This window comes from Panulirus ornatus, chromosome 32 (genome assembly GCF_036320965.1).
Source record: "Panulirus ornatus isolate Po-2019 chromosome 32, ASM3632096v1, whole genome shotgun sequence".
NCBI classification, from domain to species: domain Eukaryota; kingdom Metazoa; phylum Arthropoda; class Malacostraca; order Decapoda; family Palinuridae; genus Panulirus; species Panulirus ornatus.
The window spans coordinates 16,649,961-16,665,090 of record NC_092255.1 but is presented as its reverse complement, the minus strand read 5'-3'; the positions used below and the strand labels follow the sequence as shown (position 1 = coordinate 16,665,090).

The following is a 15,130-nucleotide window of genomic DNA, read 5'->3' as shown; positions in this document are numbered from 1 at the left end:
ATAGAGGTCTTATACGTACGTGCCTAGCCGTGAGATGTTTCTGCTAAAGTGTGTACATGTAGAAATGAAGTATACTCACTAATTTGTACACTACTTGTTCTTGCTGTGAGGCCCTCCCGCAATTTTTTTTATATTTTTTTCCAATCTATATAACTAGGTTTTGTCACAAGGGATGGCAAGGGCGTAGCGCTCACCGAGGGAAAATTAAGAACAAGAGTCATTTAAGTTACAACTGATGTGTAATATGAAAACAGTGTGACTGAGGCCTGGAATACCAACAGCCCAAGTGTATGTGAAAAGACAACACTCTTGGTCATGGGAGGGGAAATTGACGGACACGGTGCTGGATCACGAACCCTCTTTGGTATCCGGACTATGATAGTACGTATCTGCAAGGAAGTTGCCTGCAAGCACTACTTCTTGTGTGTACCTTCCTGTACAATGGGGGTGTATAAAAGTGCAGTGTGAGTGAGGTGTAGCCTGCGTTGGTATGGAGCGTGTGACGGAGGTGTGAAGGATGAAAGTAGGCATGAAATGCGTTTCCCTGCTTCCTAAAAGGATGTTTTGCTTACACGAGTGCGCCCTGGCTCCCACGGATGTGCCTACCGGGGGAGTTATTTTTCTCAAGCAGTCGGTGAGAACGTACGTCACGTAGTGTCCAGGAAAGAGAACCAATTTCACCACGCATGTTTGATCCAATTTCAAGATATATATATATATATATATATGTTTTTTGTCATTGGAAACCAACCTTTCATGAGTTTATGTTGGAATTTTGTTCATAAAATTACCAGATTAAATTCACATAAATAAAATAAGTGTTGTAGAGTTGTACATCAATTAGGTCTGATCAGCTTCGAAATCAGTGGTATATTAAGGACTTGGGTACCATGGGGCCAAAATATTCTACACTACTTGACAGATCTCTAAAAAATGTTATGAAACCATATATAATGTGTACAGTAAACATTTGTAAATAAAACTATACAAGCTTTACATAATCCTAAATTTCTGGTAATCGATACTGATTATGTATGCCTTCTAGAAAACCGTTGTGGTAAAAGGAGAAATACTAGAGTACATAAGACCATCAAGAATTTGTGAATTTATCATGATCAGATAGGTACAATGGGCAACCAAAGGGCCTACTGGGCTAAGATATTGTAAAATTAATGGAAAGGTCTGTGAGGCATGGATGTATTCTTTCTCCCCTACCCCCAGGGATATATAGGGATATATAGGGGAGAAAGAATACTTCCCACGTATTCCCTGCATGTCATAGAAGGCGACTAAAAGGGGAGGGAGCGGGGGGCTGGAAATCCTCCCCTCTCGTTTTTTTTTTTTTTTTTTTTTTCCAAAAGAAGGAACAGAGAAGGTGGCCAAGTGAGGATATTCCCTCAAAGGCCCAGTCCTCTGTTCTTAACGCTACCTCGCTAATGTGGGAAATGGCGAATAGTTTGAAAGAAAAGAAGAAAGAAAAATATATATATATATATATATATATATATATATATATATATATATATATATATATATATATATATATATATATGTGTGTGTGTGTGTGTGTGTGTGTGTGTGTGTACTAGCTTGAACGTGCATGAAAGACTTTCATCATGCATGTTTATTCCAGCATGCATCTATGGGCCACTTCCAACAGGCATGTTATCATCTTATCATCTATTAACATGCACGTTGGAACCAATTCCGACACGCATATATGAACAATCTTATATATATATATATATATATATATATATATATATATATATATATATATATATATATATCTTCAGACAATGGACCTTGTCTCATATTCAGTTCGCATACTTGGTGGAAATTATACTGAAAGTTTTCAAGCATACACGTAAACATGTCTTTATCTATAAAACTATAATGTGAAGAAATCCGTGGAAATAACCCATTTCATCCTGCAATGCTTTAAAGTAATTTCACCATGCATGTTATGATCTATTTTCAGCATAAGTCAATTCCAATATACAGAGCATGAACCAAATTTGAACATGTATTAACGAACTTCAATACGAATGTTATGAGCCAATTTCCACATGCATGCATGTCTACGAGTCAATTTTCAACATGCATGTGTACTTACTACTTTCATCATGTATATGTAAACCACATTCATCATACATGTATGTGTACGAACCAATTTCAACACTCGTGTAAACTACGATAACCCGCAGTGGTAATAGCTAGTAATGGTGAAAGAAACAATGAAAACCGCAATGATATCAAACCAGATGGACACTGTTGTAATGCTATACAGTATGGGTTGGCTGGAGGGGGAGAGGAGCAGGTCGCTTATAGAAGCGGTAATGAGGGTTGTTGGACTGAAGATAATTTAGGTTAGGTTATTAAGTGAAGATAATTTAGGTTAGGTTATTAGCCTTATCGGAGCTACAAGTGCAACAGTCAAATATAACCGGTTGTAAACAGTGATTACAATATGATGGGAAGAGTTACTTCCAAAAATGGCGAGAGTTGCGGTAGAAAACGTCAACTGCCTTGACTTACAGCACGGCTTTACGACCCGTTGAGCACGACAGTACGACCTGGGATTTTGTGACCTGGCCTTAAGGGTCAGGTCTAGGGGTAAAAGCGTTGTCATCAGGGGTAATTAGTAATTAGTGCTCAAGGGTCATACCGTCGTGTTCAAGGGTCGTACTCAAAAACCGTACCGTCGTGCTCAAGAGTCGTACCGTCGTGCTCAAGGGTCGTACCGTTGTACTCAGGCGTGTGTAACCCGCCCTTAATCATCATTTGGTTAAATGACAAAATTCTGGGACTTCCTTTTATTAACCACTGCGGCAGTTAAGGGCTGACCAGGATGATATGAATTTACAACCTTTACTGCCGGCTAATGAGCGGCAACGAACCCCCTAGGCAACAGTTAGTGTTTCCTGCGAATACTTTCGACAAATGTAAACAAAAGGGACCGAGAAACCAATAGGACGATATTTTGCAAACAGAGGCAACAATGTGCTGCAAACAAGAGGTAACAACATGCCTCGAGAATCCACATAACACGAACGGATGCAATATGAACGTATATAATCACCCATTCGCTACGATTTTCGTATGTTATCAGAAAATGACTAAACGTGTACGGGGGGCGGGGGAATTTATCTTTCTGATAAGGACAACAATGGAAACAAACACCGACTACGTGTCAACACTTTACCCGGTGTAATTTCCGCACCAATTATTTGATCATCTCTAATATGAGAGTATCTCACAAGACCTAGTCCAAACTTCGGGTGAAAAACGGGTGGATACTGACTGCTTTGGCCTACGGCGCCCGTTCTGTCCGCGCCAACACTGCTTTATGTTGTCGTCCCTGTTCCCTCCTCTCGCCACCACGCCCTCGCCTTGCTCAAAACCACACTAGAAACCCTACCTGGCAACACGGGCAAACTTTACAAGAAACGTTCCCGTCCAGCCGGACGCGTCCCAAAACGTGTACGTTTTGAGATACGTACACGGGCGCATTATAAATACCTACTCGCACTGCCTGCGTGCGTCATTCTCCTGCAGGCATTCACAGGGTTAAGAGGGATAAGGCCAAGGCACAGCTACCGGGTGCTCGACTGAGCTCTGGACTACAAGATTCTTACCTAACCTCGCTACGAACTACCGTTGTAATTTTTCAAAGTGCTGTTATAGTGGTGCGTTCCTTCAAAGGTAAGGAAGGCGTGCAAGTGCTGAGAGGTGATGCCACTGGTGTAAGTGAGGGAGCCGAAGGCTGAGTGAGTGAGTGAGTCACTCTGGCTCTACGTGTGGCAGTAACATGTGTTGGAGGTGAAGAGCATCGCTGTACAAAGTTGGGGTTTACCTGGTATGTTTTTGGAGAAGTAATGATGGCGTGGTCGATGTATAAAGAGAAACTGGTCTCCTATGTGTCTGGTGGGTGTAACGCTGGGGTGAATCGTAGATAATGGGTGTATTTGGGTGTATTTGTGTGTGTGATTACCATATATACAACGTGTCTGTGGATATAACAGTGGGTTTTACCGTTGGTGTATCATGTCTAGGAATCTGCAATGTTGCGTGGTGAACCATACATAATGGTACGTAACTTACACTGGGGTAACCATAATACTTCTGGGATGTATCTGAACAAACCGTTTGGACCCCCATGGTGTTACGGTTACCAGTACTAACCGTATATATATATATATATATATATATATATATATATATATATATATATATATATATATATATATATATATTCCCTTTCATTATCCTTTCTGTATTTCAATGAAGGCACGGCCTTGATGTTAAAACTATAGTACGCGACTGGAACCTCCAACGTGTGTATATATATATATATATATATATATATATATATATATATATATATATATATATATATATATATGTTTTTCTTTTTTTTTCATACTATTCGCCATTTCCCGCGATAGCGAGGTAGCGTTAAGGACAGAGGACTGGGCCTTTGTGGGAATATCCTCACCTGGCCCTCTTCTCTGTTCCTTCTTTTGGAAAATTAAAAAAAAAAAAAAAAAACGAGAGGGGAGGATTTCCAGCCCTCCGCTCCCTTCCCTTTTAGTCGCCTTCTACGACACGCAGGGAATACGTGGGAAGTATTCTTTCTCCCCTATCCCCAGGGAATATATATATATATATATATATATATATATATATATATATATATATATATATATATATATTTTTTTTTTTTTCCAAAAGAAGGAACAGAGAAGAGGTCCAGGTGAGGATATTCCCTCAAAGGTCCAGTCCTCTGTTCTTAACGCTACCTCGCTATCGCGGGAAATAGCGAATAGTATGAAAAAAAAAAAAAAAAAAAAAAAAAAAAAAATATATATATATATATATATATATATATATATATATATATATATATATATATATATATATATATATATATATATATATATATATATTCCTACGAGTCCACGTGGAAATGAAACACGATAAGTTCCCAAGTGCACTTTCATGTAATAATCACATCATCAGGGGGAGATACGAGAATAAACAAGTTTACCAAATGGCGTCCTAGCTACGTCTCTTCGTTGTATATCAACTGACTGTTATATTTCTCTCTTTTGTCTCCCCTGATAATGTGATTATTACACGCAAGTGCACTTGGGAACTTCTCATGTTTCATTTCCCCGTGGACTCATGGGACGATACTTGATCACGCGCTAATTTGTGATCCTTTCCTATATATATATATATATATATATATATATATATATATATATATATATATATATATATATATATTCATGTGTTTATTATACTTTGTCGCTGTCTCCCGCGTTAGCGAGGTAGCGCAAGGAAACATGAAAGAGTGGCCCAACCCACCCACATAAACATGTATATACATACACGTCCACACACGCACATATACATACCTGTACATCTCAACGTATACATATATATGTACACACAGATATATACATATATACACATGTACATAATTCACAGTCTGCCCTTACTCATTCCCGTCGCCACCCCGCCACACATGAAATGACAACCCCCTTCCCCCGCATGTGCGCGAGGTAGCGCTAGGAAAAGACAACAAAGGCCACATTCGTTCACACTCAGTCTCTAGCTGTCTTGTATAATGCACCGAAACCACAGCTCTCTTTCCACATCCAGGCCCCACAAAACTTTCCATGGTTTTACCCCAGACGCTTCACATGCCCTGGTTCAATCCACTGACAGCACGTCGACCCCGGTATACCACATCGTTCCAGTTCACTCTATTCCTTACACGCCTTTCACCCCTCCTGCATGTTCAGGCCCCGATCACTCAAAATCATTTTCATTCCATCTTTCCACCTCCAATTTGGTCTCTCACTTCTCGTTCCTTCCACCTCTGATACATATATCCTCTTTGTCAATCTTTCCTCACTCATTCTCTCCATGTGACCAAACCATTTCAAAACACCCTCTTCTGCTCTCTCAGCCACACTTTTTATTACCACACATATCTCTTACCCTTTCATTACTTACTCGATCAAACCACCTCACACCACATATTGTCCTCAAACATCTCATTTCCAACACATCCACCCTCCTCCGCACAACTCTATCTATAGCCCACGCCTCGTAACCATATAACATTGTTGGAACCACTATTCCTTCAAACATACCCATTTTTGCTTTCCGAGATAACGTTCTCGCCTTCCACACATTTTCCAATGCTCCCAGAACTTTCGCCCCCTCCCCCACGCTATGACTCTCTCTCTCTCTCTCTCTCTCTCTCTCTCTCTCTCTCTCTCTCTCTCTCTCTATATATATATATATATATATATATATATATATATATATATATATATATATATATATATATATATATAAAAGGGAGAGAGAGAGAGAGAGAGAGAAAAGTTAACGAGATAGCCTCGGCCCGGGGCTTCAGTTGCCCTCGCCGTCTCAGCTAACATATAAAAAAAAAAGTTTGGGGATGTATCATGCATGCGAAGGTGTGCACTTTGTTGTTTAGGGATGTACCGTGCGAATGGGGTTGTACAATGTGTAGGGTGTACCATGTGTGTTGGGATGTATGGGTGGGGAATACCTTGTGTTTAGGGACACAGAGTTGGGGTGTGCTGTCCGCGTAGGATGGTGAGGTTGGGGTGGTGGTCTATTGTGCGTTGGGGAGTAACTGGGATGTAACGGAGTGTATCATGTGTGTGAAGGCATGTAAACGCTAGGGTGTACCATGTGTGTGTGAAGGCATGTAACGCAAGGGTGTAGCATGTGTGTGAAGGCATGTAAACGTTAGGGTGTACCATGTGTGTGTGAAGGCATATAACGCAAGGGTGTACCATGTGTGTGAAGGCATGTAACGGTGGGGTGTACCATGTGTGTGTGAAGGCATGTAACGCAAGGGTGTAGCATGTGTGTGAAGGCATGTAACGCTAGGGTGTACCATGTATGTGTGAAGGCATGTAACGCTGGGGTGTACCATGTGTGTGTAGGCATGTAAACGCTAGGGTGTACCATGTGTGTGTGAAGGCATGTAAACGTTAGGGTGTACCATGTGTGTGTAGGCATGTAACGCTAGGGTGTACCATGTGTGTGTAGGCATGTAAACGCTAGGGTGTACCATGTGTGTGTGAAGGCATGTAAACGTTAGGGTGTACTATGTGTGTGTAGGCATGTAAACGCTAGGGTGTACCATGTGTGTGATGGGATGTGACGCTGAGTATATGTGTTTAATGATTTAACGAGGTCCACCATGTGTATGCTGGTGATACGGGGCATACCATGTGTACGGATGTAACGCCATGGTGTGCCACGTCTGGGAACGTTACTTTTGTGTGTTTATATATATATATATATATATATATATATATATATATATATATATATATATATATATATATATATATATATCCTTTCATACTATTCGCCATTTCCCGCGTCAGCGAGGTAGCGTTAAGAACAAAGGACTGGTCGTTTGAGGGAATATCCTCACCTGGCCCCCTTCTCTGTTCCTTCTTTTGGAAAATTAAAAAAAAAAAAGAGGGGAGGATTTCCAGCCCCCCGCTCTTTCCCCATTTAGTCGCCTTCGACGACGCGCAAGGAATACGTGGGAAGTATTCTTTCTCCCCTATCCCCAGGGATTATATATATATATATATATATATATATATATATATATATATATATATATATATATATATATATATATATTTGTTTGAAATGCACATCCCAAATGGAGCCGTTGCAGAATGTGATGGAGCTGCTTGAAAAGGTATCATATACTGCAGAACCGAACGCGACGGAGTATTAAGGTGTCAAGTGGTGCACAAGGCCACTGTAAATAAATGTAAAATGTCGCACACTGAGAGGCACGCATCCTGCCTGTTCACGACAAAGACGTTCGGTGTTTTCAAACCCCGTTCAGCACACGACGCGGCAGTACCGAGCCTTGGCTGTGCTGGTGTGACATGACACTTTAAAAGGACAAAATAGGTTAGACCATTTACCATGTACCGTCGTGACGAAACGCGTTCGGGAAGCGTCTGGCAGACCGGACGTGGCAAATGTTAGGTTTAAGGACGTTTTAAATAGCCTTACAGTGTGTGTGTGTGTGTGTGTGTGTGTGTGTCATAGCTGCGTTATCGGTGAATTAAACACATCCACTTGTTACTAGTTCTATTTCAAATGTAGTAATGATATGCATTTTTGGGGGGCATTTATTAGCACGATACCTTAACCTTGGCCTTTTAAAGCAGGACACCTAACCTTGGCCATGAGAGGCAAGACGCCTATCCTTGGCCGTTAGAGGCAAGACGCCTATCCTTGGCCGTTAGAGGCAAGACGCCTATCCTTGGCCGTTAGAGGCAAGACGCCTATCCTTGGCCGTTAAAGGCAAGACGCCTATCCTTGGCCGTTAGAGGCAAGACGCCTCACCTTGGCTGTTAGAGGCAAGATGCCTATCCTTGGCCGTTAGAGGCAAGACGCCTAACCTTGGCTGTTAGAGGCAAGACGCCTATCCTTGGCCGTTAGAGGCAGGACACTTACTCTTGGCCATGAGAGGCAAGATGCCTGACCTCAGCCGTTACAATCAAAACATTCTCTAAAACAGAAAACGACGCGAATCAAAAACTTTGAATCTCTTTTTTAATATTTCAACATCGATTAATAACTCGTATTCTTAAATCTAGAGAGGAAGTATCTGCGATACAAGTGAGACGTTACAAGCAAGAAAAACAACCTTGGTTTTTGTTTTTTATGAGTTGTGATTTGCTGCGTTTTTTTTTTTCCACGGGTTATGTGCACAGTGGGAATTGATGTGGTCCTGAACTGATCTTGAAGACATGAAAATGACGTAAAAATATTTTCTTTTTCCTTTTCTTTCGATTAGTAGATGTAACTTGGACGGTCTTAAAGACTCTAGTAATCCAATAAGCCTCAAAGCCCGAGCATAGATCAGACAATTTCCCAAATACCTGACTGCCACTGCTGGACCGGGATCTGGATACGATAAACTTAGTGTTTTTAACATCTTTTACATTACCTGCACAGCTGTTGGGTGACCCAGTCCACGGCTCGTTCCGTGCCCCTGCAACACAAGATTAAAAGAGTTATAACTACATCCAACAATGAATTCCGACCTTAAAATTCCCCTCTGTTAACAGAAAACAGATCCATAAATGTAGAAGATTCTATACCCGTTACCACAGCTGTAACTTCCACGCTGAACACGTTTATCAATGCGACAAGCCATCACGTTACCCACCTACTAAATCAACGGGCGTGCCTGAGAAGTATATTCACAAAGGAGAAATACATCTATTTTGGATACTACGGAAGGCTCTCCCTAGCTTCTCATAGATTGCTATGAACTTGTAGACGATGTATCCCAGAATAAAAAGGTGATAAAGAGGATTTGCCACTTCGAAAGCTATAATGTTACATATATATATATATATATATATATATATATATATATATATATATATATATATATATATATATATATATGAACAAAGTGCATATGCCTCCAAACAGCCAGGATCGAACCCGGGACCCCTGTGCAACAGGGCGCTAAACACTAAAACTTTATCACTGACTTATTATCATTATTATTATTATTATTATTATTATTATTATCATAATAATAATAATAATTATCATTATTATTATTATTATTATTATTATTATTATCATTATTATTTAGAAAGGCGTAATGTTGGCGTTTTACTGTAGCCACCCACTGAGAAGTGTAAAGTGAAACTTGCATACGAACTTCTAATTGAAAAACAGAATCTTCGGTCTATTAAACGAGACTATTAAATAATGATATGCAAATCATAACAAATGCCTGATTTACATGACACTCGTTTACATGGTAAAGCTAAGCAGTAGATGAATGTAATATTCCGTGAATCGCCATATTAACCATCAAGACTTTGAATATATGGGGCGAAGGTTCTGGGAGCGTTGAAGAATGAGTGGAAGGCGAGAACGTTATCTCGGAGAGCAAAAATGGTTATGTTTGAAGGAATAGTGGTTCCAACAATGTTATATGGTTGCGAGACATGGGCTATAGATACGGTTGTGCGGAGAAGGGTGAACGTAGTGGAAATGAGATGTTTGAGGACAATATGTGGTGTGAGGTGGTTTGATCGAGTAAGTAATGAAAGGGTAAGAGAGATGTGTGGAAATAAAAAGAGTGTGGTTGAGAGAGCAGAAGAGGGTGTTTTGAAATGGTTTGGTCACATGGAGAGAATGAGTGAGGAAAGACTGACCAAGAGGATATATGTGTCAGGTGGAGGGAACGAGGAGAAGTGGGAGACCAAATCGGGGGTGGAAGGATGGAGTGAAAAAGATTTTGAGGGATCGGGGCCTGAAAGTACAGAAGGCTGAAAGGCGTGCAAGGAATAGAGTGAATTGGAACGACGTGGTATACCGGGGTCGACGTGCTGTCAATGGATTGAACCAGGGCATGTGAAGCGTCTGGGGCAAACCATGGAAAGTTTTGTGGGACCTGGATGTGGAAAGGGAGCTGTGGTTTCGGTGCATTACACATGCCAGCTATGGACTGAGTGTGAACGAATGTGGCCTTTGTTGTCTTTTCCTAGCGCTACCTCGCATACGCCCGTTATACTTCATACGTGAAGGGTCTGATGGATTGCACGTCGGCGCGTAAGCTAATCGAATGTGAAACGCGCATGACGGACGTCCAGCAAATCATCGCCTTCCTATCCACCATTTCCTGGATGACGTTGTGGTTAATGTTCTAGTCGTGGACTAGAGAATAAACGACACATTTTGTGAACTGTGTTTCTGCATGAAAGCTAATCTCGTTTTCACAAGTTTCTGAAGATACTGAAGGGCTTCAGTCACCTTAAGCGACAAATTCTCATTCTTGGAAAATTGCTGCTGAGTACAGTCGGAACAGACGAACTTGCTTACCTTGAGTGCTCCTCCTTTCCTACTCTTTCTTTTTCTTCCTTAATGTTCATTGTTATTGACACATAAACCTTTAATGCTTCACGATCAAGTGTTTCGGTTTCACGATCAAGTGTTTCGGCTATCACAAATACCCTTCCTAGTCAGAGAGGTGAGTTTTTGGCACGTCAGGATACGTGTCATGTGTAATCACAGAGTCCCACCTACGGGACACATTCGCCCGAGGCTTGCGTCAATGTGAGATTAGATACGACACTGTTTGCACGGCTGCGGAAGTCAGATTGTGACATTAATGATAACCAATGTATCCTCATTACAATTCACTTGAAATAGAATATTTGGCATTATGTAGTTTAAAGACCTGTTCATATTTGTTTCAAGCTAAGTGCATGATGAATGAGAGTCTTTCTTCTGCCTTCCTGGAAACTGGGATTGGGAGGGTAATGACGGCTGAGCAATGACCTCGCATTTCAGTGGCTGTCAATTGTTAAACTTTACTCTTTTTGACCAGAAAGTAGTAGTAGTAGTAGTAGTAGTAGTAGTAGTAGTAGTAGTAGTAGTATTGTTCTTCTTGTGTCTGAGTTTAGGAGAGAGAGTTGAGAGTTAAAATGAATGAAAAGTAAGGCTATGTAGTGTCACGAATTTTCTGTACTGGTCTGCTATACTTTAGTTGACGACTAGACATTAACCCCCCATCAAAAAAAATCTGTATTGTCTGTTATCAAAGCAAATGCATTTTGCAGACTGATCATCGCAACAATGTTGTGTACAAGTTTTCAAAGGACACCACCACCAACAAACAAATGCTTACAACAGGGTAACATTGTGTTAAGTGTAGGGGATACAAGTTGATAATAGGTAACATCATTAAGAATGTACAGTGGACGTACCAGGAGAGGGCAGTAAACCCGTTTGTGCTCGGGATAAGTGAAATATTATGCTGGTAATATCCTAACCATTAACTCTCAATTGTGACTGATACAACCCGCATGTCTGATATAAGTGTGTGTGTGTGTGTGTGTGTGTGTGTGTGTGTGTCTGTGTGTGTGTGTGTGTGTGTTCACAAGTTCACAATATTTCTATTTCTTAAGCCTAGTTTCCATGCCTGTTCCTTTAGGTCCACAAATGTGCTTTAAAAAAAAAAATTGTGGTCATTACCAAATTGATACTCGTATATAATATTCAGATACCAACAAAATATTACTTTGTAACCATTTCTTACAGATGGCGACAGTGCCTCAGAAAACAACAAAAGAGACGAAAGCACCGGGTAAATCATCGAAAGTACCCGCGAAGCAGGAGAAAGACCAACCCCAGCTAACCCCGTACCAGGGCACAAGGAGAACGTGTGGGAGGTTCCACTGTTCGAAGTGTAAGAACGAATGGTTCTCCGCGAATTCCTGGGCTAATAGTTTCCAGAAATGTAAAGGATGTAATGGAAAGATATACCCTTACCAACAGGTATGTTGTCTGTTTCATCTCTCATTATTTTTTTTTCACAAAACCTTCAGAGTAAAATTGTATCTCACAAGAAAAAAAATATAATACTTAATTGAGAACTTAACTTCCAAGACCAAAGTACAGATTGTCTCGTCCTGATTTAATTGTATACACAATTAGATTTCACCGGTATTAATTCTTCAATGTTTCTTATCATAATCTATTTACAACAGGGCAAGATTACGAGAATTCCGAGATCAGTCTATTTCAGTGATATCATATCCAAATTTAGAATTATCTCGTACATAAAGTTTAATTTTTCACTGCGTCAAATTGACTGATAAAAGTCTTTTATTAGTTATTTACCTCATATGTTGTCTCTTATGTACTTTGTTCTTTTGAAAAAAATTATACTTTTATGCTTAAAGAGACTGCAAGTGGGTTTTAAAGGACATATATTGAAGCTGGTAATGGAAAAGGATCATTTCAAAACATTAAGGGGCTCCAGAATTCTACACTGGTCCAGTAATTTGTATATATATATATATATATATATATATACTTAAGATCACACAGCTCGGCTTGAGACCAATAATCATTCTTCTATGTCCTCTCAGTGCCATAAATGACCTTAATTATCGTCTTCAGCATTCATGTGCGAAAGGCAATTCCATTAGTTGTAATGGGCCTTGGAGACGTCTCCATCCCTCTGGGGGATGCATGCGCTGAAACCACGGTGCCCGCCAGGCTACAGTTGCAATTTCTTAAGGCTAGCTAGCATAGACAGTCACTGTATGGGGCTACCGCACGTCCCTGTCGATAAAGTATTATTCTTTTAGGAATTTCAAGTTGGCACACCCACATTCTTTTTTAAGGATTATGCAGGGCAGTTGTAATAATGTTAAAATTGACAGAATAGCAGTCACCACAAATAACGAACAGTACAAGAGCACCGGGTGTCCCCCTCCCCTTACGACTGATTTACCTTACCTGTGTCTAGAATAATAGTGAAAGGCCTTAAGAATCGTCAGAATCGGAGAGCGAACTAATAAATGGGAGGATACTAACAACTCTAATTACGAGAAAAAAAAATGGTAATATTAATGGTATTCGGTTTTGATTACGTGGCAATATGAATACAACTAGGTTGTACAGTCACAACCAAAACGAATCGACTAGAAGTAATTCATTAAACCTTCACAAGTAAAACTGAGAGGATTGCAAACTTGAACTACCATATAAAACAAAGATGTGATATTTACACCTAACTGTAACCAGGACGAAGGCTAAATGTATTTGAATTTAATACCTGACACATGAAAAAAAAGAAAAAACTATTAAATCTGAAAGTATTTCTGGAGTATATAATACAGAGACACCAAGCAAAAATGCATGAATGGCTTGCAAAGGAAGATGTTAAAAGAATTCGAGTGTTTTATCTATTTGAACAAGGAATACTTGGATCACTCCTCGAAACTTTAAAAGATACGAAGTTGAAGAAAAGTACAGATCAACTTAGAACTGCTGTTTGCTAGAGAGAAGTTAACAGGCTGAAAGAAACACCTTTTAACAGATTTAGGAAAATATATGGTGAGCTTAAATGCTCGTCTAAGCTCAAAAACAAAATATAGGTACACTCCCCTCAAAAAAAAATCCTTTCAGAACCACATAATCCTTATGTGATATAGTATTTACTAAATTCTTTATCACCAAGATAGTTCTTCAACTACTAATTTCATGTTCTTTTCCTGCCAACAGTTCCCGCCCTGGAAAGGTACTGGTCAGAAGAAGAATATACCACCTCATCCTCAACACTTGTGTCAGAAATGTATGCAGCTCGGGTATTTCTGTGGGCGGATGCGCGTAGAAGAAATAGAAGAATGAGAAACGATGTTTAATACGATTACTTCACCTTAAATTTAACAAAAAAAGGGTGCCAGTTTCTCTAACAAAGAATTAGGTCAGAGAATATCTGCATATGCTTAGATTGTGTAACCTTTCATGATTGCCACTGATAGTCTTAAATAATTTTGCAAATTTCTAGAAAAAAGTACAAATTTCTAGAAAAAAAAATGTTATCCAATTTGGTTGTATTGTAAATTTTGATTCTTTTAAATGGAGTACCCAAATTACTCTGATGTAAAACTTGCAGCTTATGCTGAAAACTAAACTATGCAATGTTTTGAGACCCAAACATATATTTTTCTCTGGCTTCAGTGATTTCAAGGTGTGTCAAAAGTGAAATACTTATATCAAATGTGAAATATATTTTAATACCATTTATACAATGGCTTAATTAGCCATGTGAAATTCGCTTGTCAAACGTGAAATATATATCTATAATAAATACGATTTAGATAACTGGTCTTTTATACTCCTGCTAAACTTTGAAGGAATATGACAATGATGTTCTTGTCTCACATGGCAAGAATGAGGTATCAGTACTGTACGAAAGATGTTGGCAGGAAAGAGTATATCGTACGTTAAAGTCCCTATTCATTAACTTCATATGGGAGCTTTATCAAATTGCTGAGAAAGTTGAAGCTACAAAGATAACTAAATATGGTATCTTTCTCAAGAAACAAAGCTATCATATATATTTTCGGTTTACAGGCACGTGTGTTGCCAAACTCTGCAATGTTGGGCTTCAGTGAGAAACACAACAGAAAGACCTGAATTCCTATTCAGATATACGTTGGTTAGAGTCATCTTAGGCATCTATAAAAGACAGTTTAGGCCTCCTCCA

General features: G+C 39.6%; 2 protein-coding genes across 2 annotated transcripts in view; one reads left to right on the top strand and one right to left on the bottom strand.

The window, feature by feature from the left end:
* Oseg5 (intraflagellar transport protein Oseg5) overlaps nt 1-15,130 on the bottom strand; it is a 180,064-nt gene that overhangs the window by 44,462 nt on the left and 120,472 nt on the right. The gene's annotated exons all lie outside the window — the stretch shown is intronic.
* On the top strand, nt 233-14,745 carry LOC139759075 (zinc finger CCHC domain-containing protein 24-like). Its single transcript, XM_071681015.1, has 3 exons — nt 233-381; nt 12,169-12,405; nt 14,143-14,745. The coding sequence occupies exons 1-3, from the start codon at nt 316-318 to the stop codon at nt 14,266-14,268; spliced, it is 429 nt and encodes a 142-aa protein (XP_071537116.1). The 5' UTR covers nt 233-315; the 3' UTR covers nt 14,269-14,745.